The sequence below is a fragment of the Pelodiscus sinensis genome, chromosome 8 (assembly GCF_049634645.1).
Source record: "Pelodiscus sinensis isolate JC-2024 chromosome 8, ASM4963464v1, whole genome shotgun sequence".
In the NCBI taxonomy this organism is placed as follows: domain Eukaryota; kingdom Metazoa; phylum Chordata; order Testudines; family Trionychidae; genus Pelodiscus; species Pelodiscus sinensis.
Window position 1 is genome coordinate 19,858,030 of NC_134718.1, and position 24,466 is coordinate 19,882,495.

General features: G+C 44.5%; 1 protein-coding gene across 2 annotated transcripts in view; it reads left to right on the forward strand.

The window, feature by feature from the left end:
* Positions 1-24,466, forward strand: part of GRID1 (glutamate ionotropic receptor delta type subunit 1) — a 1,054,628-nt gene that overhangs the window by 843,663 nt on the left and 186,499 nt on the right. For both annotated transcript variants that reach the window (XM_075934837.1, XM_075934836.1), the window contains exons 7-8: positions 20,263-20,424; positions 21,489-21,608. In XM_075934837.1, coding sequence (XP_075790952.1) covers positions 20,263-20,424; positions 21,489-21,608 — 282 coding nt within the window. The remainder of the gene's footprint in view (positions 1-20,262; positions 20,425-21,488; positions 21,609-24,466) is intronic.

A 24,466-nucleotide genomic window follows, 5' to 3' on the forward strand; every position in this document is an offset into this window, starting at 1 on the left:
AATCTGATGCCCTGCCGGCACTGCTTCCAGCCATCCTTAACCTTGGATCAGGGTCCACTCAATGTGGACCTGCTAGTTCGAATTAGCAAAATGCTAATTCAAACTAGTTTTTAGGTCTAGATGCACTAGTTCGAATTAGCTTAGTTCGAATTAGCTTAGTTCGAATTAACTAATTCGAATTAAGTTAGTTCGAATTAGTGCTGTAGTGTATATACCCTGATGGAGGGTCCACATTACCAAGCCCATTATTTCTAAATAACAAGCGGGTTATTTTGAAATAATAACTCCTTTCCACAAGGAATAACGCTTATTTTGAAATAGCAGTAGTATGGATGATCCACTACTGTTATTTTGAAATAACTACTCCCAGCGTCATACAAAGTAATTACTCCCCCCTGGGTCTCTAAGGGTGCGTCTACACTGCAATATTATTTTGGGATAACTAGCATTATTTAGAAATAACAATGTGAGCATCTATAAAACCATTCTGTTATTTCTAAATCATTTTGAAATAGCAAATGGCTTACAGGCAGTCCCCGAGTTACATGGATCCGACTTATGTCGGATCCGCACTTACGAACGGGGCTTTCTCGCCCCGGAGCTCGCAGGAAGCGGGACCGCCCAGAGTGCAGCGGTCCCGCCACCTCGACCTCCGGGGCGAGAAAAGCTGCTCCGGGTGCCCCTGGTCTGCTGGGGACCGTCTCCAGCAGACCAGGGACACCGGGAGCAAAGCCACAGCAGCGGCGGGGTCCCGCGCCTCTGAGGCTTTGCCAGAGCAAAGCCTCAGAGGCGCGGCACCCCGCCGCCGCCGCTGCTGCCGCTTTGCTTCCGGTGCCTCTGGTCTGCTGGGGACCAGCAGCGGCGGCAGCTTTGCTCCTTGTGTCTCTGGTCTGCTGGGGCGGGGGGCGCAGCTAGTGTGCCCCCCCCCCCCCAGCAGACCAGGCTTTTGTTGTGGACCCTGGGGTAGAGCAGCTGGGGTGCTGCCGGGTTGGTCCTGAAGGGACCTACCTGGCAGCCCAGCTGTTCTGTCCCAGGCTCGAGAATCAGCTGCTGTTGAAACTGATCAGTGGCTGATTCCAGGAAGCTGGGGGCAGAGCAATTCTGCCTCCAGCTTCCTGTAGTCAGCCCCTGGTCAGTTTCAGCAGCAGCGGCTGAATCTTGAGCCAGTTCCGACTTACATACAAATTCAACTTAAGAACAAACCTATAGTCCCTATCTTGTACGTAACCCGGGGACTGCCTGTATTCTGAAATCTGCAAACTTCATTCCACGAGGAATAACACCTATTCCAAAAGAGCTGTTTTGAAATAAGGCGTGTGTAGACGCTCCACTGCTGTTATTTCGAAATAGCCTCTTTCCAGGGCCATTCTAAGTTATTCCTCCCCAGTGCCTTCTGGGGCTTTAAATCGAGATAGCACGTCTACATTATGGAAGGCTGCCTGGGACTAATTTTGAGGCTTCCCTTCCGTGTAGATGTGTTATTTCGAAATAAGCTTTTTCAGAATAACTATTCTAGAATAGCTTATTTCAAAATAAGGGTGCAATGTTGGTGTACCCTAAGTTGAGGTAGCACATCCACATTAAGGGAGCCTGACTCAGACTAATTTTGAGGCTTTTCTGTAGTGTGGACAAGCTATTTTGAAATAAATATTTCAGGTGTTATTATTTAGAAATAAGTTATTTAAAAGTAATTTCCTACTGTAGTCATGCCCTGATTTCTTACTGAACAGCAGCTCTGAAGGGCTGGGGTGCCGTCAAGTTTATTGTTTTATAAGGAAAATGACTTAAAAAAAAAAAAGAATATAAAAAGGGAGCCCATAACCAATTAAATGGATTTTAAAAACAGATGGTGATAATGAATCTGTGAGATTTGGAGACATATTTGGAAAACATGAAAGTGTCCCTTTGAAATCAAATTAAAACTTTATCAAAGTTCAGTGCAGAGGTTTTGTGAAAGAGTTTGAGAGATACCTGTTCCCCAAACATTAACTACTTGCCCTGATTTCTTACTGAACAGCAGCTCTGAAGGGCTGAGGTGCTACTACTTATGTTGTCTTACTGGTCCAAGAAAATGTGTATAACTACCAAAGCATAAAATTAGAAGTTTTGTTCTGTGTTGGTAATCTCCAAGATTGAGTGAGATAAATACAGGCCACTTACTTCAGAGAATCTGAACATATTCTAGGTTATTGAGAAAATAATCAGCATTGCACCAGTAGATCACATTACTGGAAAATGATTTTACATCATGGCAGAATTTTGAATATTATTGCCCATCTGCTTGTGCACAAATCTATTTCAGAGACTAGTCTGAAGGACTCCTCTGACAGATTTCTTCTGATTTATTGTATCAATACAGTAATATATCTACTAATGTGCATTACCTAGCTCCATAATTCTAAACTGTATTGACATTAAAGCTACAGGTGTGTGCTAAACGGTCTCCTGACTCCTTGAAGAACTGATCTCTTGGGAGTGAAAACACTTACAGTACTAAGCATTTCTAGAGATGAGCAATCTGTGAATCCACAGGATGCCCAGAAATCCAGTTATAGATTTTAGACAGTAAATTAGCCCAATATGGTCTTGGATAACATACAAGATGTTTGCGATCTTATTTGCATGCAGACCAAGCTACTTTTGCATAAATCACCCAAATGTAATGAATCACATAAGAGATTCTTTGAGGAGGGAGAAAGCATGGCCACTAATTAGAGCAGGGCAAAAATTTCTTGTTAATAATTTATTCATTGAAAAATGCAGTTTTCATCAATCTGAAACGATCTGTGAATCTGACACCAATCGCTGAATAGTTTCAGCCAAAAATTCTTTTCAGAACTTATTTGACATTCATAAAATTGAGGTAATGGGGCTGCAGACAGTGAAGGAGGAGACAATGGTGGAACAAATTGAAACAGCTTCAATAGGGGAAATTGAGAGAGACCAACACCAGAATATCTCAGAGAGCGGTGATTAGCACCCGCTACTGAAGCACAGAAGATGGAATTTCAAATTCCTGCTTCGTGTCAAGTAATGGAGGAAGTTGAATCTGGATCTTCCACATCCACATTTGAGGGTATGTCTAGACTACATGGTTCTGTCGCCAGAGCCATTTAGATTAGTTTACTAGACATACCCAAATGAAGCGGCGATTTAAAGAAAAGCCGGAAAAGAGCGTCTAGACTGGCCCGATCCTCCGGAATAAAGCCCTAAGTAGGAATAAGAGATCCTCCGGAATAGGGCTTTATTCCGGCTTTTCTACAAGCCGGAAAAAAGCGGCGGACATCCTTATTTAAATCTTTATTTCCCTATTACGAAGTTTAAAATTAGCATGCCCCTTTCGGAAAAGGGGCCAGTGTAGACGTAGCCCTCCAGGTTTATTAAAAAGACTTATAAATCATATAGTTACAATGGCTATTGCTCTCTTTCTTAGCTGTTAGCAAATACAGATTTAAAAAAATGGTTACAAAGAAAATAAAGATAGAAAATAGAAATAATGGTACCAAGTGACAGCTTAAACTTTAAAGAGCTCTAACACTATGTATATATGTACTTAAGCAAAGGACCACATCCAGGTATAATTTTTACCCCTTTCTGTGCCTCTCGACTCCAGCGTGTCAGGCCAGGGCTGGCCTCTCAATTCCTAGGAAAGACGAATACGAGGTGGGCGTCCCCTCTGGAACCTCGGGAGATCCAACACCTACCCCGACCAGCAGATAGATGGTAGATTGACACTCAGAGAAAATGTGCTGCTGGACCCATCTATATACCCCTGGGGGCCCGTATCCTCTTTCTTATCTAAGAGGCCAAATTGTACTGGTCCGTTTTGTGATGCCAGTTCTTACAAGCAAGTTTCAAGTTAATTTATACTTGCAAGAGAGAGAATTGAATTGTGAGTACTAGACATTTTTTACTGGGTGAGAAATTCCTCCCCCCGCGGACGGCTGTGTGTTCGTATCAATATGCGTTAAGTCAAGAACACTCCTTGGTAGCCTCTTGGTCAGCAATTGGCATATCTCTGTTTACAGCCATTCACGGTCACAGCAGCCTGGGCCTTCTGCTCTGTGTGCCCTGTATGCTCCAGGCAAGCAAAAATGGATGTTACAAGGGGGGTTCCTGTCTGGCTACAATCCCTCATGATGCACAGTGGCATGTCCACATCCCTGACCCTGATGCTGCACTCAGGGAAGAAAATACCAGCCTCCGGCTTCTGGAAGAGGCTGGAGTTTCGGAACATGTGGGCATTGTGCACCTTCCCGACCAGCCGATGAAGTTGTCTGAAAATTGGTCAAGGTGGTTGATTGAGATGCTAGGTAGTCAGGGGCCCAGATGGGGATGTGAGTGCTGTCAACAGCTCTCCCACAGTTAGGGAAGCCCATGGCAGCAAAGCCAACAATGATGGGGTCCACATCACCGAGGTGGATGACCCTGCGAAGCACGGTGGTATTAATGGCCCTTGCCACCTGCAGAAGGAGACAAACAAACAAAACGGAGAATCAAAGGGGTGCAAGAGCCCATGAGAGGTCCCTGAGCCCACCCACTGGATGTAGCCCCCCGCCCTCCGGCATGGCTGTGTGAGGGCGGGACTGGAGAACTGCCTGGGGATGGGGACAGGGGCTTCCCCCCTACTTCCTCCTGCACCCCTACTCTCCTTTCCCTAGGTTCCCCTTTCCAGGTCTTCCCCCCATCCTGGGATTGCAGCTGGAGAATGCCATACCAGCATGATGAGGGCCCCGAGGGTCAACTTCCCCATGCCGAACTGGTTCCCAACAGTTCGGTAACTGTCGGGTGTGGCAAGCTTCCAGACTGCAATGGCAACCTGCTTCTCCGGGGGATGGCAGGTCTTATCTGTGGGTCCTGTTGTGTGAGGACGGGGTGAGCCAGGCACACAGCTCTAGAAATGTCTCCTTCCTCATATGGAAGTTCTGGAGCCACTTCTGGTCATCCCACCGCTCCATGATAAGCCGGCCCACTAGTAGGAACTGGTGTCCAGCCACCAGAAGCGGCGCTTCACAGTGGGGTGCATCTGAAAGAGCTGTGCTCACAAAGACATGCTGAGGGTCTTCTCAAGCAGTTTGGGGTCATGTTCCTGCAGGACCTGGAGGGCAGCCTGAAGAAACTGCTGCAGAAATTGCAGCACAACGATCAGGGCCATCACATGCCCAGAGGCAGCTCCCCATCCATAACTGTGGTGTCCAAACACAGGGCAACAAAAGCATGCAGTGGGAATGCTTTGCTCTACCTTATAGAGGCAGGCAAGCAGAAGAACCTGAGAAACGGCTGTACAGGGAGGTCCCTTTAAGCACACGTCTCACATAGCCTCCGGCAGCAGCTCCAAGAAGTCACTGCTGACCTAATGCCTGGCCTGAACTGGTTCTGAGTGGCCTTACATGTGAGATAGCATCCGATCAGTGTGAATGCTCTATTTTGAAATATCAAATCTCTATTTCAATGTGCTTTGTGTGTTTAGATATGTTATTTCGAGAAAAGATAAGTGTGCAGTGTAGACATATCCTTACACAGATTTTCATCATGAAATTTCTTACCCAGTTTTAGCTTATTGTATATCTCCAGTACTATCAGGTACTTTGAAGAAACACCTATCATAGCACACTTTGTGGAAACACATCTAGTAATAATTTCATAAATATAAGTCATACATTAACTATCTCATTTCAAGTTTTCTATCTTTTCAACTTTCCTTTTTTTGGCTGGAGGGGGGGTTATGAAATGGATTTAGTATTTTGTATTACACCAGAGCCACTTGAATCATTTCCTATTTGAACACATTCCCTGTCAAGATGTGTTACCAGCTGTGTGTGGTTCTTTATGTTCTTTAAATTACTTTGCAAGAGGAAGCTAATATCTGTGAGCTTCTAAATCTATTTGGGAGACTAAAACATTTAAAGCAACCTCATAAAGAAAAAATATTTGGGTAATTAATTATCAACCTTTTCCTGGCTAAATTAATGAAAATCCTTTTGGAGCAACTCAGTCCTCAGTATTTTTAGTACTGTCCCCAAGGCTATGTCTACACTACAAGGTTATTTCAAAATACCTCCCAAAATAACTATTTCAAAATAGCACATCCAGACAACAGAAAAGCCTTGAAATTAGTCCAAGGTAGGCTCCCTTAATGTGGGAACCCCAGGAAGCACTGGAGACTAATTACTGTGAATGACTCCAGGGAGTAGGTATTTCGAAATAACAGCATCTGAGGCTACGTCTAGACTACAAGCCTCTTTTGAAAGAAAGCATCTAGAGTATAAGCAGATTTTTCGAAAAAGCTCCCAAAAGAGTACTTTCGAAAAAAGGCGTTTTCTCATAAAATGAGGTTTACTGTGATCGAAAAAACTGCCATGTTCTTTTGATTTACTTTTGAAAGAACACATCTGCAGTTTAGACGCAGGTGAAGATTTTTTGAAAAAAGGCTACTTTAAAAAAAAAACCTGTAGTCTAGACACACCCTGGCTGTGTCTACACTGGCATGAATTTCCGGAAATGCTTAAAACAGAATAGTTTCCGTTATAAGTATTTCCGGAAAAAAGAGCGTCTACATTGGCAGGCTGCTTTTCCGGAAAAGCCCTTTTTCCAGAAAAGCATCTTTGGCCAATGTAGACGCGCTTTTCCGGAAAAGAGCCCCGATCGTCATTTTCGCGATCGGGGCTTTTTTCTGGAAAAGACTACTGGGCTGTCTACACTGGCTCTTTTCCAGAACAGTGTTCCGGAATAAGGACTAATGCCTGAGCAGGAGCACCGTAGCTTTTCCGGAATAGCGGCTGATTTTGTACAGTAGAGCGTCGTTGCTTTTCCGGAAATTCAAGGGCCAGTGTAGACAGCTCGCAGCTTATTCCGGAAAATATTGGGCCTTTGTGACAATTTTTTTATTTGTTTTTGTTTTACTGTGTTTTTGTTTAGTATTTCATTAAAAGATTGACAGCACTTGCAAGTAGCAAACATAGTGCAGACAGATGCCACCACACAAGCATTTCCTGTCAATACTACTCAGATCTACATTATAATTCATGCTTATGCACAATGCAATGAAAACACCAATGTCTCCCCCCCCCACACACACTCTGCTATTTCAGCATTATTTCTCCTCTTCTCTCCATTCATTAGCTCTACAATACACTTAATTTCTCATTTCCAAACACCCTCTGCTAGATGGAATCCTCCTCTGATCAGTGTGTGTTAGTCATGCCAAATTCGTGAAAAATTTAGTAATAGATGTGAAAGTCCATTAGGGTATGTCTACACTACAGCACTAATTCGAACTAACTTAATTCGAATTAGTTAATTCGAACTAAGCTAATTCGAACTAGTGCATCTAGACCTAAAAACTAGTTCGAATTAGCATTTTGCTAATTCGAACTAGCATGTCCACATTGAGTGGACCCTGAACTGAGGTTAAGGATGGCCGGAAGCAGTGCCGGCAGGGCATCAGATTAGGACTTAGAGCGTGGAGCTGCTGTCTAAGGCTAGCCGAGGGCTGTGCTTAAAGGGACCCGACCCCCACCCTAGACAGACAGTTCTCAGGGGTTCCCTGCTCGCTTGTCTAACTTGATGAGGGACAGCAAAGCAGTCTTGGAGTGCCCTGAATGCCCACACTCGGCACATCACAGCACTCGGCCATCAGCCCGACTGCACTTGCCGCAGGCTGCCATCCGGGGGGAGAGGGGGTCAATCGGGGGACTGCAGGAGAGCTTCCACCCCGAGAACCCGCAGAGCCACTCCAGTCCTCCCCATCGGGGGCTCGTACCCCATTCCTCCCTCACCCCCTTCCACTTACCCCTCCCTAGCCCCCCTTCCTGATGTACAAAATAAAGGACACGTGTGTTCAAAAATAGAAACTCTCTTTATTGAACAAAACTCGGGGAGACTGGTAAAAGGAGGTGGGAGAGGGGAAGAGAGAGGGTGGGAGAGGGGAAGGCAACTAAAATGATCAGGGGTTTGGAACAGGTCCCATATGAAGAGAGGCTAAAGAGACTGGGAGTTTTCAGCTTAGAAAAGAGGAGACTGAGGGGGGATATGATAGAGGTCTATAAAAGCATGAGTGGTGTGGAGAGGGTGCATAAAGAAAAGTTCTTCATTAGTTCCCATAATAGAAGGACTAGAGGACACCAAATGAAATGAATGGGTAGCAGGCTTCAAACTAATAACAGAAAGTTGTTCTTCACAAAGCAAATAGTCAACCTGTGGAACTCCTTGCTGCAGGAGGCTGTGAAGGCTAGAACTAGAACAGAGTTTAAAGAGAAGTGAGATAAATTCATGGAGGTTGGGTCCATGGAGTGGTATTAGCCAGGGGGTAGAAATGGTGTCCCTGGCCTCTGTTTGTGGAAGGCTAGAGTTGGATGGCACGAGACAAATTGCATGGTCATTGTCTTTGGTCCATCCCCTCCGGGGTAGCTGGTGTTGGCCACTGTCGGCAGACAGGCTACTGGGCTAGATGGACCTTTGGTCTGATCCAGTACGGCCATTCTTATGTTTTTATGTTCTAAGCTCAGGGCTCAGGGTCAGGGGTCTCTCTGGACCACCTTGATTTTCATGCAAACCTGCTCCTGGGTGGCCAGGCTGGCAGCTATCCTGCCCTAGATGGCCACTTTCCTGTGCCTAGTGCGGAGGTTGTGGATGAGGTCAACGATGTTTGCACTAGACCAGGCGGGCGCCCGCCTCTTGAGGCCCCAGGCAGGCTCCTTGGAGCCGCCAGCCTGGTCCCGGGAAGAGGCGGAGGGCTGGGTGGCAGCGGGTGGCTGGCTCAAGCCGTGCCAGGTGCAGGGTCTGCTGGCTGGGTGCTGGCAGGCTTGCACCTGGCACGGGCACCGTAGCCAGACCGTGCCCCTTTAAGGGCTCTGGGGCCGGGAGGGGGGCAGAAGAGTTTCCCTGGTGGTGCCCAGAGTGGCCACCAGGGCAAGCTGGGGAGGGCTAGCTTCCCACTAGTTCGAATTAAGTGGCTACACAGCCCTTAATTCGAACTACTTAATTCGAACTAGGCGTTAGTCCTCGTACAATGAGGTTTACCTAGTTCGAATTAAGCGCACCGCTAGTTCAAATTAAGTTCAAACCAGCGGTTTGCCTGTGTAGCGCCTATGAAAGTTAATTCGAACTAACGTCTGTTAGTTCGAATTAACTTTGTAGTGTAGACATACCCTGAGAGACTGAGATTTAGAATTTATCTTCAAGTATGTCCCTGTGACTACTGTTACAGTTACTGAAAAAGTTTTCTGTGCAAAACAAAATATCTATAAATGGTTGAAGTACAGTTCATATTAGAGTGATATAAGCCATAAGAAGGGAGACATTATTTTAGAGGGATAGCTTAGTGTAAAGTGAAGAAATGTATATAAAATCTGTATCAGTAAAAATGGCCTGACTATGAGATCTATTAAATTGTGGAATCATCTCCCAAGGGAACTGCTGGAAGCACCCATCATTTATGAAAAATTGAATGACAAAATATCTAGATAATAGTGTGTAAACAAATCGTACACTTTCAGGAGGTTGTCTAGTTACTCTAATAGGGATTTTTAATGGTTCTGGAATAATTTTATATATTCTCACAGTGAATGAATAATAAATAGCCATTTGAAACTGACATTTGAGTCTTTAATGAAAGTTTGTTTTCTTACACTGCAAGCAGCTCTTGTTTAGTTGTAGAGTTTCTCGTGAGTGTCAGGCTGCTGGCTGTGATTTTGTTCTCCAAGAGCAATGAAGCATTTATTTAAAACACATGCATGCACAGAAAAAGAAATAGGAAGGTCAAATTGTCAGCTTCCCAACCTTGACAGCGTCCCTCTAATCAAATTATTGTACCTTAAATAAACCATCAGTCATCACCTCTCCTTTTTTCTAAGAGCACAGGTAGATGCCACCTTGCTTTAGAGTCACGCACATGTAACATTACATTTGGCACAATAAGAGCTTTGGGGATAGAAACGCAACTTCAGAGCATATTGGTGTGCACAGAAACAACTGTATTACTCATTAGGCAGTGCATGTTGTTGTCATTGGCAGGGATCTCTGTGTTCCAATTTGCCCTCCATCTCTGTCTGCTCCATCTTTGGAGCTGACTGCTGGGCCTCTCCCAGGGTGAATTTGGCAGCTGTAGGACTCTGAAGCCCAGCTTGGGAATGAATTTTTGAGGCAGTGGTGTGTGGGTGTCAGCTTGTTTTCCAGATGGTCTCTTCATTGGCTTCTTGTCTGGCTGGAGCTTTGGCTTTCTTGGCAGCTCTGATGAACCTGACCATGCAACTAAAGCAGGGTCAATTTTCTGCTGTGCAACACTGTATTTCTGGAAGAAGGCAAGTCCCCTTTGATTAATGTTGGAAGGGAAGCAAAGGTTATCCCCCTATAGAAATTTAAAAATAAAGTCAGGTAGGAAATCTGGATGAATCTTAGGACTTGTCAGGGGTGTGAACCCCCCACCCCCTCCAATCACAGCAATTTACAGCACTGTATAGTGCCAGTGTGAACAGGCTACAGCGCTATTTGCTCTGTGTAGTCCACTTGAAGTTAAGCTGAAGCTTCTGTTCATAAGAAAGCTGTTTTAAAAGAGGCAAATCCCAAATGACGTACAGAATGCATATGTGTTGGTGGACTTACAAACATTTCAGGTGCAAAATGTACATTTAAAAATAGATACACTTCCATTCATCAATAAGGAGGTCCTTCTTTCAGAATGTCATGCTTTCCCGCTAACAGTTGATGGCATTATTGCTCTTAGATTCCACAGCTATGGGTCTGGCATAGATAATATAGATAGACTCCAAACATGCATTTCATTCCATCTTTTGGATTTTGTTAGGCATTTGTGGCATCCTCAGTTCTTGTAGCTCTCAGCAAGAAAATGAAAGAGGAACTAAAATTAGATTTTTTTTCCTCCCCGAGGTAAGAAAAATGAAACACTTTTTTTGTTTTCCTCAAGAAATTTTGATTATATGAAAGAGAGTTTCTGCAGGCAGAAAAATGTCCTCCCCTTACCTTCCAAATGCACTAAGATGAATAATTAGTGGTGTTGCAGAGATCAGAAAGCCCAAAGGAAACAAGTCTATCACCTTGTTTTCATTTCAGTGTTACTTTTCTTCCAATCCTGCATGCTACTCTAATACTAATTTCTTAATTTCCCATTTCCTCATGCCTGAGACTGCTGGAGTAGAGCCATGGGGTATTACTGATTGTTCAAGTAGTTTCTTGAATTGCTTCTGTGGTACATTTCTGTATCCGGTGGCTTTTGATACTTCACTGCAAATGGAAATTTGTGTGGACACTTAACAAGTGTAAACAAGCTTGGTCTGATGGCCAGTCTTCCTCTTCACAGCATCATCTTCCAGGAGTTTGCAGCAAACTTGTGATGTTGCAAATTCAATCTAACACATTTGATGGAGATGGTAAGAAATAATTTTGCTTCTACGATACAGGGGCCAAAGCTGCCATTGAAAGTGTTTAAATTGGCATTGTGAATGCCTTGCTTAGAAGCAGCAGCAAACGTTTGTGGGATTCTTACTGCATGAAAACAAATGTAAATTATTATACAAACATATACAGAGAGGGGAGTCCAGATCTGGAATGCTCTTTTAAGATCCCCTTTTACATTGTGAAGTACCTATTTAGATATGACTTTAAGTTGAAACGTTCATATGATTTGGAAAAGAGATATGAAGGTTCTTAGTCTTCTACATAAAAGAAGCATAAAAAACCAGAATAATAATGAAAAAGGGCTTGTGCCACTGTACTGTAATTGGTGACTGTTTTGTTTGTGTTGCTGCCCTGTCCTGACCCAGGGCGGGGCTGTGGACTCTTTGTATATCGCCCATTCCAAACCAGGACCTTGGCTTCTGACTATTTGCTGAACAGGGCTGATCAGTGACCTGAGGCCCAAAGCAAAAGAGGCTCTGTGGACATAGGCAGTGTGGCCGCCCACTGACACGGAAGGGGACAAGCCCCTCTGTGGGCCCCAACAGGCTACACGTGGTGGAGAACAGGGGCACTGCGAGGGCACGGGCCCTGAAGTAACGAGCTTCTGAAGTGTTTTTTGTTTTGCTTTGTTTTGGGAAAAAACCCAGACACTATAGATCTAGATAAGCATCAGCAGTTGGCAGAGAAACTAGCAGCCAACATCTTCATCAGCAACAATTCTTGCACCAGCTGTTGGCCCGTAACCAAGAGTTCCAGCGACGGTGTCTGCAGCAATTGATGGCCCAAAGGATTTGGCCCACTGGGCAGCTGCCTGGACCTCTCAGAGATTTTTTGGCTGCTGAGGACCTTGGAAGTCCATGCTCCCCGCCCACTGTTGAGATGGGTCAGCCCGTCACCAACCTTGAGATCATGACTGAAACCTGAATGGCTCTCAGACTGCCCTGCTACATGGAAACCAGAGGCAGGGAACTCCAGGAGCTCTCCATCCTGCCCCTGGGAAAAATCAGCAAACCTTCCACTATGCGGTCTAACACCGGCTACCTGCTCTGGGCTGAGGCCCTGTGGTGCCATATTGGACTGCTGAAGTAGGACTACTTGGAGGGGGATTGTAGGTATGGCTGGGTCTGCACTGCAGAAACCTGGGCCCGCAACTCAGTCCCACCAAAACTGATAATGCCAGTGAGGGTGGGTCCCCAACAAGTGACGGACCTCCCGGACTCGGGGTATGGACAATCCCTGGTGCGGAAGGAGGTTGTCCTCATCTCCATTGTGGCAGACAGGGAGTTACAACTGCAGTGTGTCCACAGGTATATGAAGGCGTATCCCCATGCTAAGGTCCCCCTAATCATAAGGGGCATGACTGAGGAGATAGTTGTCGGGGGTGGCTGATACTTTAGCCTATCCCATTATTCTAGGCTGGGACTGGCATGGATTTAATGAACTCCTTCCAGAGGCCAGCCTTGAAGTCCCACCAGCCCAGGTCATCTTAGAGGGAAACCCCATCGATGAAGGCTGAGATGAAACCCAGGAAGAGGAGCCATCAGATGAGAGAGAGGATGACTTCCTGGAAGGGGACGGGTATGAGACACCAAGCAAGTAAGTTTCTCCCCAAGGAGGGGAAGCAGGGAAAACAGGACTTTCTCCAGGACCAACAGGAAGATGGGACCCTGAGGGTAGCAGATGAACAGGTCACACACATCAATGGTACCACAATCAAGCCGCAGAAAATTGCCCAGTGGCCCCATTTTGAGCTGGTGGCAGATAGCCTGTACCGGATGGCCTAAGACCCACAGATGCAAGTGGTCTGGTCCCAGCTACTCATCCCACACCACTACCGAAAAGCTCTTTTAAGACAGGCCCACTATATTCTGGTCACTGGCCCCCTGCGGCAAGAAAAAAACTCTAGCACGAGTTTTATCCTGGGTTTTCTTTTTGGACTGGTGTATACCAGGAGGTGAAGGACTATTTCTGCTCATGTCCAGAGTGCCAGCTAGCCACAGATTTGTGCATTCCAAGAGCTCCGCTGGTTTCTTTACCCACTGTCTGCACCCCGTTTGAACGAATGGCCCTCGACCTGGTGGGACCACTCCCAAAGAGCAAGACGGCCTCTTTTTCAATAACTGAATATTTCTGATCCCAAGGAAAAAGCTTCTTGCTGATATAAAGAATGGGGTATTCTTCCCCATCTATCTCCTAGTGCGGGAGCCAGGTCTAACCCTGGGGCAGCCAGTATTGGCTCTCCAGCTGCTGCCTGAGTGGGCGGAGGAGGATGGGATTGAACCCACCATCCTATGTTCCCCAGGCAAATCCCCAGGTCCTGGGAGCCATGGGGATCCAGGCCAGTCCATGGCCTCTGTAGTTAATTGATCGCCTCAAGGGGTAGTAGCAGTGTTGACTGGAGAAGCTCTCCCATCAACATGGCGTTGTTTACACCAGGTTTTAGGTTGGTACTACATTGCTAAAGGGCAGTGGGGCCAATAGCCTTGCAGGGACCCTGGGCAAGGTGGAAGGAGGCCCGGCTCCATGCTCCTGGGTGGAAGAGGCAGAGCTGGGAGCAGCCAGCCCTCAGTGCTGCCCAGAGCACACCATGCTATGTCCCCTCCAGGCAGCCCTCACAGCCAAGTGGAGCACACTGCATCAGTGCTCCAGCAGCCATGTAAGGGCCTGGGACTCTGGCCACTGATGCTGCTGCAAATCACTGAGCCCTGGGGCAATTGCACCCTTTGCTTTCTCACAGGTGTAGATTTTTCACAATCCCAAGTGATGTTTTAACCCTGTGTAAGTCTGTAGTATAGACCTGGCCTGAAGAATAATTACTAACTTAAATGTAGCACTGTCAGGCTCCAAAGAGAGTTCTGGCTATAGAGATTGGGGTGTGCATGGGGCATGAGCGCTATTCAATTACATATTTATTATTGTTATTGTTTAATGTTTGTTTGAGGTCCTATTTTGCCAGCCACAGTATAAGTATATAACCAAGAGATGGTGCCAAAAGGTCTTACAATTCAAGTGCATGATGAAATACAATAGGGCGATGTGGGAGGGGTGCGGGTGGCAAATGGAACACAAGGTAAAGTAGGGAAGTAGGGAAGAGATCACGTGAAGACGATGCATGGTTGCCAAAATGAACATTTTGATTGAGAGGGCAGTAATTCAGAGTCTAATGCAGAGGAAGATGCATGTTTCTGTCAAGTGGAAGGTATCTAGTAGGAAGGATCTTCAAAACAAAAATTTTCTGACATATAAAGTACATTATATCTAAGTTTGAATACTTCCAAAATAGTACAATGCATAGAGAAGGAATGCAATGCACACAGTAGATCTATCTTTGAGCTCTTAACTAGAACTAGAAAAACAATTTTGGGAACGAGGCTGTGATTTTCCACAGCTGTAACAAAATGTGCAGGACTGTGAAAATACAATACATTTCCATGCTGTGGCTATTCCAAAGAGACTTTCAAATGACTTGTCAAGTGCAAAAAATGTAGGTGTAAAATGAACTTCAGTGGTGAACTGAGAGGATCTCTTGCACTTTGACACATTAGAAATTGCACTTTTCCTGATATGTGTGAAATCTATTTATAAATGAGCAGGACTTTTTTGGGGGGAAGGTAGGGGAGAACAGCTTAAAACAGACAAGAGTGATCACCCCATTGACTCACTTGGTTACTTTATTTGTAAACTGTTTAGAAAATATCCACAGTACAAGGAAAGTCACAGCTCAACAGAAGCAGCAGATAACTGAACCAAACTAGGAGCATAGTCACTCAGTCCATTCTCATTGGGTGCATCTATACTGCAGCATTTTTCTGGAAAAACAGTCTTTTTTTCTGGAAGAACATCACTGGCATGCACACTGTCATTGAGTTCTTTCAACAGAAAGTTGAAAGAACAGAGGGGGTTTTCCGACAGTGGTAAACATCATTCTACGAGGAAGAAGCCTTTTTCCAAAAAAGCTTTTTTGGAAAAAAGTGTGTGGACGCAGAAAAGGGAGGTTTTTTTTAAAGAAGAGGCCACCAGGAAATAACACAGGTGCCCTGGTGGCCACTCTGTCTAGATTAATCACAACTTAAATGTGAGATAGAGTTCAATCAATGTGGACCCTCTCTTTCGAAAAAGCAGATCACTTCTTCATTGCATTTTTGCTGTGTGGATGCTCTCTTTTGAAGTAGCAAAAGTGGGGAGGAGTCCCGTGGCTCCTTATAGACTAACCGTGCATCTGACTAAATGGATCTTTGCCCACAAAAGCTTATGCTCCAACACTTCGGTTAGTCTATAAGGGTATGTCTACACTACCCTCCTAATTCGAAATAGGAGGGTAATGTAGTCATACCGCAATTGCAAATGAAGCCCGGGATTTGAATTTCCCGGGCTTCATTTGCATAAAGCCGGCCGGCGCCATTTTTAAATGCCGGCAGTTCGAACCCCGTGCCGCGCGGCTACACGCGGCACGGAGTAGCTAGTTCGGATTAGGCTTCTAAATCCGAACTAGCTGTACTCCTCGTGGAATGAGGAATGAGCTGTACTCCTCGTCGAACTGCCGGCATTTAAAAATGGCGCCGGCCGGCTTTATGCAAATGAAGCCCGGGAAATTCAAATCCCGGGCTTCATTTGCAATTGCGGTATGACTACATTATCCTCCTATTTCAAATTAGGAGGGTAGTGTAGACATACCCTAAGGTGCCACAGGACTCCTCCCCGCTTTTGCAGATTCAGACAAACATGGCTACCCCTTTGATCTTTTGAAGTAAGTGACTATTTCTGTAAGCTATTTCAAAGAGAATGATAATTGGACAGAAATAGAAAAATATAATGATGATCATGAAGGATGTGTAGCAACTGCGGTAGGGAAAGAAAATTTTATTTATTGTGAGTGAAAAAGGAAGAGTTTTTTAACTACAAGAAGTATCTCTCACACTCTGTATGTTTTCAACATTAAAATCCTTTCCCATGATTAATCAGCCTTACTCTTCACTCTATAAATGGTCATCCCTCTTTTTAGTATTTTTTCTTTTTTTGTACATGCTCAATAGATGTCTTTTTTAAAATGTATGGTTATGGCCTTTTTGCTGGTGTTCAGCTGTTTGCCTGTTTAATTCACATATGATTTAGTCCTGGATTTCGTATAAATATTAATTAATTAAGAAAATGCCATGTTATCTGCATTGATATAAGTGAATTAACTATATGGCTCATTAAGATTAACATTTCTATAAAAATATGTAGTTCATGAGAATTAGAGAAGGCAATAACATCCATTGACATATTAGAAGCATATCCACTTTTTAAAGATTGTCTGCTTATATTTTAAAATGTTATTTTAAATTATTTTGTTTGCTGTTATTCTGTCTGTGTGAAAATTGGTCTATCAAATAGGAAGGTTTTGTAGCTTTTTTCAAGCTAATCTGATTCTGAATTTAATTATCTCCTCTGGGACCTCCTATATTTGGTAATTTAATACATTGATTATTTTGAAGATCATAAACATGTAGGACTGGAAGGGACCTTGTGGGGACTTTTATTTCAGAGCCCTGTACTCGCAGCAGGACTAAGTATTATCTAAACCACCCCAACAGTTTAAGCCCTGATGCTGGCCTCAGAAGTTGACTGGGAGCCAGTGGGACTAGACCATAGGCTTTGGGTATGTCTACACTAGCCCCCTAGTTGGAACTAGAGAGGCTAATGTAGGCATTCGAAGTTGCAAATCAAACCCAGGATTTAAATATCCCGCACTTGATTTGCATCTTCCCAGACCGTCGCCATTTTTGAAATTTACAAGTCCGGACTAACTGTCTGCATCTACACGCGACAGGGACCCGGTATTTCGAATTAAAGCCCCTAAATCGAACTACCTGTTAAACCTCCTTGCAGGAGGAATAACAGGTAGTTTGATTTAGGGGCTTTAATTCCAAATACCGGGTCCCTGCCGCGTGTAGACGCGGACAGTTAGTCCGGACTTGTAAATTTCAAAAATGGCGACGGTCTGGGAAGATGCAAATCAAGTGCGGGATATTTAAATCCTGGGTTTGATTTGCAACTTCGAATGCCTACATTAGCCTCTCTAGTTCCAACTAGGGGGCTAGTGTAGACATACCCAAAGCCTATGGTCTAGTCCCACTGGCTCCCAGTCAACTTCTGAGGCCAGCATCAGGGCTTAAACTGTCGGGGTGGTTTAGATAATACTTAGTCCTGCTGCGAGTACAGGGCTCTGAAATAAAAGTCCCCACAAGGTCCCTTCCAGTCTTACATGTCTATGATCTTCAAAATAATCAATGTACAGGCAGTCCCCGGGTTACGTACAAGATAGGGACTGTAGGTTTGTTCTTAAGTTGAATTTGTATGTAAGTCGGAACTGTTACATATTGTACCCCAGGTGTCCCCGATTCAGCTGCTGCTGAAACTGACCAGCGGCTGACTACAGGAAGCCCAAGGCAGAGCTGCTTTGCCCCAGGCTTCCTGGAATCAGCCGCTGATAAGTTTCAGCAGCAGCTGACTTGGGGACACTTGGGGTAGAGCAGCTGGGATGCTGCCGGGTTGGTCCCCGCAGCGCCGAGGTGCGGCGCTGCGCTGCGGGGACCAACCTGGCAGTGCCCCAGCTGCTCTGTCCCAGGCATCCAGATTCAGCCGCTGTTGAAACTGACCAGCAGCGGCTGAATCGGACACGCCTGGGGCAGAGCAGCTGGAGTGCTGCTGGGTTGGTCTGGTAGCGCTGACCCTTGGCGTGGCGGGACCAACCCGGCAGCACCCCAGCTGCTCTTGGGGACGCCTGGGGCAGAGCAGCTGGGGTGCTGCTGGGTTGGTCCCGCAGCGCCGCTCCTCAGCGCTACTGGACCAACCCGGCAGCACCCCAGCTGCTCTGCCCCAGGTGTTCCCAAGTCAGCTGCTGCTGAAACTGACCAGCAGCTGACTACAGGAAGCCCGAGGCAGAGCTGCTCTGCCCCGGGCTTCCTGGAATCAGCCGCTGATCAGTTTCAACAGCGGCTGAATCTGGACGCCTGGGACAGAGCAGCTGGGGCGCTGCCGTGTAGGTCCCCACAGCGCCGCACCTCGCCACTGTGGGACAAACCCGGCAGCCCCCCAGCTGCTCTACCTCAGGCATCCTGATTCAGCCGCTGCTGAAACTGACCAGCGGCGAGACAAGCCTGGTCTGCTGGGGGGGGGGGGGGTGCACTAGCTGCGCCCCCCCCGCCCCCAGCAGACCAGGCTTTTCTTGCCACAGAGGACGGGGGTGGCGGGACCGCCGCGGCACGTCTCGGTGGTCTGCTGGGGTGGGGGCGCAGCTAGTTCGGGGTTCCCTCACCACGTTCTTAAGTAGGGATCTGACGTAAGTCGGATCCACGTAACCCAGGGACTGCCTGTATTAAATTGAATCCAAGGCTTGATTTGCAACTTCGAATGCCTACATTAGCCTACCTAGTTCGAACTAGGGAGCTAGTGTAGACATACCCTTTGGCTGTGTCTACATTGGCACCCTTTTCCGGAAAAGGGATGCTAATGAGACACTTCGGAATTGCAAATGCCACGGGGGATTTAAATATCCCCCGTGGCATTTGCATGAACATGGCTGCCGCTTTTTTCCGGCTCGGGGTTTTGCCGGAGAAAAGCGCCAGTCTAGACGGGATCTTGCGGAAAATAAGTCCTTTTTCCTCAAGATCCCTTATTCCTACTTTCAAGGAATTCCTTTTCAAGTAGGAATAAAGGATCTTCCGGAAAAGGGCTTATTTTCCACAAGATCCCGTCTAGACTGGCGCTTTTCTCTGGCAAAACCCTGAGCCGGAAAAAAGCAGCAGCCATGTTCATGCAAATGCCATGGGGGATATTTAAATCCCCCACGGCATTTGCAATTCCAACTGGTCTCATTAGCATCCCTTTTCCGGAAAGGGGGGCCAATGTAGACACAGTCTTTGTGTGCTCATTGTTACATGCACTTTGGAGGAAGTGGTAGCTACCTGGCATGCATTTCTCTGGTTCCATATTCACCTTCAGATACCATGAATTACAGAAATGAAATCAGAAGATCTTGTGGCTGAGGCTTTTTCCAGCAGAAACAGGTTTCATTTCTTAGGGAGCTGCAGGGAAAAGACACTTTATCACTGATGTTTCCTAGTTATCCCAGCTCAGTGAAGAATCAAACAGAATACCCAAGGGTTTGCACGATTTTGACAAATGGCAGGTGTATACTTGCAGTGGAAGAGATGGTGCAATGTATATTTATTTTTTCAACCTATATTACATCAGTCTTGCCTGGGTTGAGTTTGAGCCAGCTGCTGTACATCAAGAAGGCAAATGCTGCATGGCTTTTTGTCAGTTTGACATCTTACTTGTGGTAGTGGTTGTATTGGTAGAGAATGATGCACTCCATTGGTAATGGAACCTCTCTATCTTACTGTCTCTTGAAATATTCTCATATAAAAAGAAGGGATATTAAGGACTCTGTGAGGTTCCTTTTCAGGAAAGAGGCAGAGGAAGAGTTACCCATCACCACTCTCAGGGTTATGTGAGGGAGAAATGATTGGAGTCATAGTAATGCTGCTTTAGCTACTCCATTTGTGCCTGGCATGCTGTTTAGCAGTACCTTGTGCTCTCCTGTGTAAGCATAGAGTTTGGAAGGGTAATTCCATTCACTCCTTGGTCTCTCTGCTAAGATGACTGGTGAGGTACCAGTGAGTGCCCTCTTCTATTTATAAAACTATAAAGACTGCTAGCTTTGTGTATTTAAGCTGGTGAACTTTAAGCAAAATTTTCCATGTTCAGCTTTACTAGTCCACCTTTGTTTTTATTTGTTAAATTTCCTTTTTAGGCGATCTTCAAGAGTACAAACAGTTTTACTCTTTTCATTGTTTGCAGGTTTCTAACCTCTATCTATATGACAGTGTGCTCATGTTGGCCAATGCCTTCCATAGAAAGCTGGAGGACAGGAAATGGCACAGCATGGCAAGCTTGAATTGCATGAGGAAATCCACCAAACCTTGGAATGGAGGTCGATCCATGTTGGAGACTATTAAGAAGGTAAGAAAGTGAAGATTGTAAGTTCAGTGTGCAATAAAACCCTTAAAAGAACCAACATGCTGCAATTGATCTTTCAGGTGAACTTCTTAAAAATGACTTAACCTTGATTTTAAGTTATTATGAATGAAACGGCATGGTCATGAAGGTGTATTTCCTTCAATTGGTGATGTCATGGCAGTGTTTTGTGTAAGTCACATGGTGATGAATAGTCATGTAGCTTTATGCATTTTACCAAATAGATGAAACCTGAAGTAGTTGTCAGACTAGACCATAAATAATGTTTATATTCCTTAGTAAACATGCTCACATGGTTGTCTTTGAGGAAACAAGAGGAAAAAATGCTGCAAAGTATATATAATCTCCAATTTTGATTGATTTACATTACTGTAAATCTGAAGTACTGCCGAGTATAGTTCATATGCCCACTCTGTCACTGTTCCCTGGATACATACACTTTTCTAGAAAAATGTTCATTGAAACCAAAGTTTCAACGAAACAGTATATGTTTGACATTTTATTTTGGTGAAAATGTTCTAACCAACTCTAATGACAACACTGCTTCATTAACCGTTTAAAATAAGGTTAAATAATTTTTTAGTTATGCCACTGTGAAGCTGGTGTGAGCTTTGTTCACATGGGTTTTAATAACACTAAAATACATTATAGTCAGACTGACTCAGTAGCACATGACTTGCTACTATTTTTTTCTGGACCAGAAAATGGTGGCTTCATGTTTCTCACCAGAATTGAGGTAAATTGAATCATATTAACTGTGTTATCATTTCAGATTCAGGTAAGGTTCTGTCTGCTTTTTGCTAGTGGCTTTCTTTATACAAGTTCCCAAGGCATTTTTCAAAATAAGCAATAGACATGTGTTGGCTCACATTCTCTTTTGCAGTAAGGTATTTTCTTTTGTCTAAAGCTATGTGTGAGCTATTGCAGAGCATATCAGGGCTGCCACATTAATTTAATTGCAAGCATTTGCAAGTCATGTTAGGATACCTGGAGTGTGAAAGGTGCTTTATAAAAATTGTATTTTAATATATTTAACATTGTTTCCTTAGGGCCATATAACTGGACTCACTGGTGTTATGGAATTTAGAGAAGACGGCTCCAACCCCTATGTCCAATTTGAAATACTGGGCACCAGCTACAGTGAAACATTTGGCAAAGATGTGAGAAGGGTAAAGTTTCTTTTTTTTTTCCCCTGAAAAAGAGAGAGATCCTGCTTATCTGGGGAAAAGTGCTATGATTTAAAAAGAATGGAAGAAGTGCTTTTGCTCACAGTACAAAAGTCACTTAATACAGAAATAATGTTTTCTAATTTCTCATATACTTAAACCTTGAAAGATAACACTTTTATACCATCAGAAGGGAGGACTGCAAATTTCTCTCATATGTGCAGTATATCTTTATATACTCCATAAAGCTAGCATAATAGTGAAGACTTTCAGGTGAATTATAATATAATTGGCATAACTGAGACTTGTCCTAATCAGGAAACTAAATTAAATATTAAATTACCAGATCATATAAAGCCTTTTGACAGTCCTGTCTCTGTAAGAAGCTGGAAAACTGGAGTAGGCATAGTAATGTGAGAGGCTGAGGATATTATATTTGAAGACAGGGATGACATATCAAAACTGGCTAGTGGAGCAGACAGTTTGGAATGAGATGGAAGATAGGACTGGTAAAAATGATCATTAATATATGCTGTCATGAGATGAGAAATCTTAGTAGGAAATGTTCATGCAGATGGAGGACTGTAAATTAAGGTTAAAATATGAATAGGAACAGTTGATTTTCTTTGGTTTTGATTGGAATGGAAGCTGAGAATGGTGTATATAGTGGCTGCCATTAAAGTATTACTTTTAAATAATTCACATTATTCTTATACTATGCAGAGCAGATCTGGCCAATTATTTTTTTCAGTTTTGACATCAAACCAAACATCAGAAAAAATACTTGGTTCAGTTCCCAAAATAGTGCTTGGAATTTGTCAGCAAATAGGAAAAGCGTGTTGGATGTGAGTATGCCTCCTTTACAACCTTGTGGCAAAACACATGCTTGATCTGTGGAAGTGCAGGTCTGAATCTCCACTCTGCAGGAGGAATCTGAACTCAGATCTCCCCTCTTCCTGATAAGCAACTTAATCGCCATGCTATGGGTTACTTTGGGTGGCCATCTCTCAATGTCTACTGATGGAGTTCTTCCACATTTTCTACATATTTAAATATTCAATAGGCCAAAGAGATGATGATATTATAGATGATTCTTATAACCAGATGATATTAAGATACTTGCCTGGGAGGTAGGAGATGCGGATGCAAATTCCTCTTCTAAATCAAGCACATAGAACATCACAAAGTGATAAAGGGTTTGCTGGCCTGGGAAAAGCTTTTCCCATCAGAATCAAGCAGGTCAAATTTGGAAATAGTTTCATTCCACCTGAATCTGCACTGTTTGGTGAATAACCAATTTTGTCTGAAAAAGCAGAGATGATAGTTGCTCAACGTTTGCAAAATGTTGCAGTTTTTCATGTGTCTGTTTGTTTTTACTAATAAAAATTAATCTTCCTGAATTTCTCTACTGGACAAAGGAGTAAAGATATACATCTACAGTCAGATTTTGAAAAAAAGTTGATAATTCCTTGAAATAGAAAGGATAAGGGGTTGACTGAAGTCTGTCTGGCTCAGCAATAACATTTGTGTTTATCCATCCAGATTTTCAGACACTGCTCTCTAATTTTCACAGACCTGTTTTTGAGATACTGTACCTTAAAAGAGTCTGATTTTCAGAAAGTCTGAGGGATTTGTACAAGGAGCCAATGTCCTGAAATGGTCATTTAAACAATAACAGGTGCATTCACATGTATAAGGATCCAGGGTTAGATGACAAAGCTTGTGTCATCCCTGCTTTGCCAAGCGGTATCTCTGAATGAGTATGAAGCCTGTCTTTTTTCAAGAGCGCAGAAAACAGTTACTTTTCAGACCACCTTACTGCATGTTCCACAATGCATATCTTACTGGAAATCCATAGGACAGAGGTGGGTAACAATTTTTGCAGGGGAGCCACTTAAAAAATACTGGTGTGTGGTCGCAGGCCAGCTATGAAAGGGTGGGGCTTTGGGCAGGAGGGGTGGGTCGGGGGCTATAGAGAGAGAGAAAGAGAGAACATGTGTGTGTGTGTGTGAAAGAGAAACACTTTGTGTGTGTGAGACAAATTTTGTGACACAGTTTGAATGTGTGTGTCACAGAGACAAGAGAGCATCGGAGGGGTAGCCGAGTTAGTCTGAATCTGCAAAAGCGACGAGGAGTCCTGTAGCACATTATAGACTAACAATTTATAGGAGCATAATCTTTTGTGGGCAAGATCTACTTGCATCTGACGAAGTGGGTCTTTGCCCGTGAAAGATTATGCTTCTATAAATCTGTTAGTCTATAAGGTGCCACAGAACTCCTCGTCACTTTTGCAGAGACAAGAGAGTTTGTGTGGCAGTGTGCATGTGACAGTGATTGTGTGCAGCACAGAGGCAGTGTGCCATAGACTGGGTGTATGTGACAGTGACACAGCGAGTGTGTGTGCTGGCTGCTGCTGGGTTAGTTTCTAATGAAGCCATGCACTGTCTCTTCAAGGGAAATCTGTCCTGTTCTGTTGTGATTTCCTACCCTGCTCTGCACTCCTCTGAGTCACATGCTTCAGACTACAGCAGCTCTGCTGACTGTATGTCTCCCTCCCGAGAGGTACAGGGGCAGGAGGACACCCTGACTTCAGCACTCCCCTCTCTCTTCCACCCCCCACTCTGCACAGCTAGCTTGGCTGCAGGTCAGAGCAAGGGGAGAGGAGAGGCAGCTGAACATATTTTTGAATAGGTTGTGTTTAACACAGAACTGCACTATATTTGCTTTTGTTTGTCTATTTTTGTTCTGCTGCTGCCTGATTGTGTACTTCTGGTCCCAAATAAGGTTTATGATTGGTTGGTGGTTCATAACTTTGTTGCCCAGTGTCTATTCCCCTGGATATTTTTGTGGTGTTGCAGATA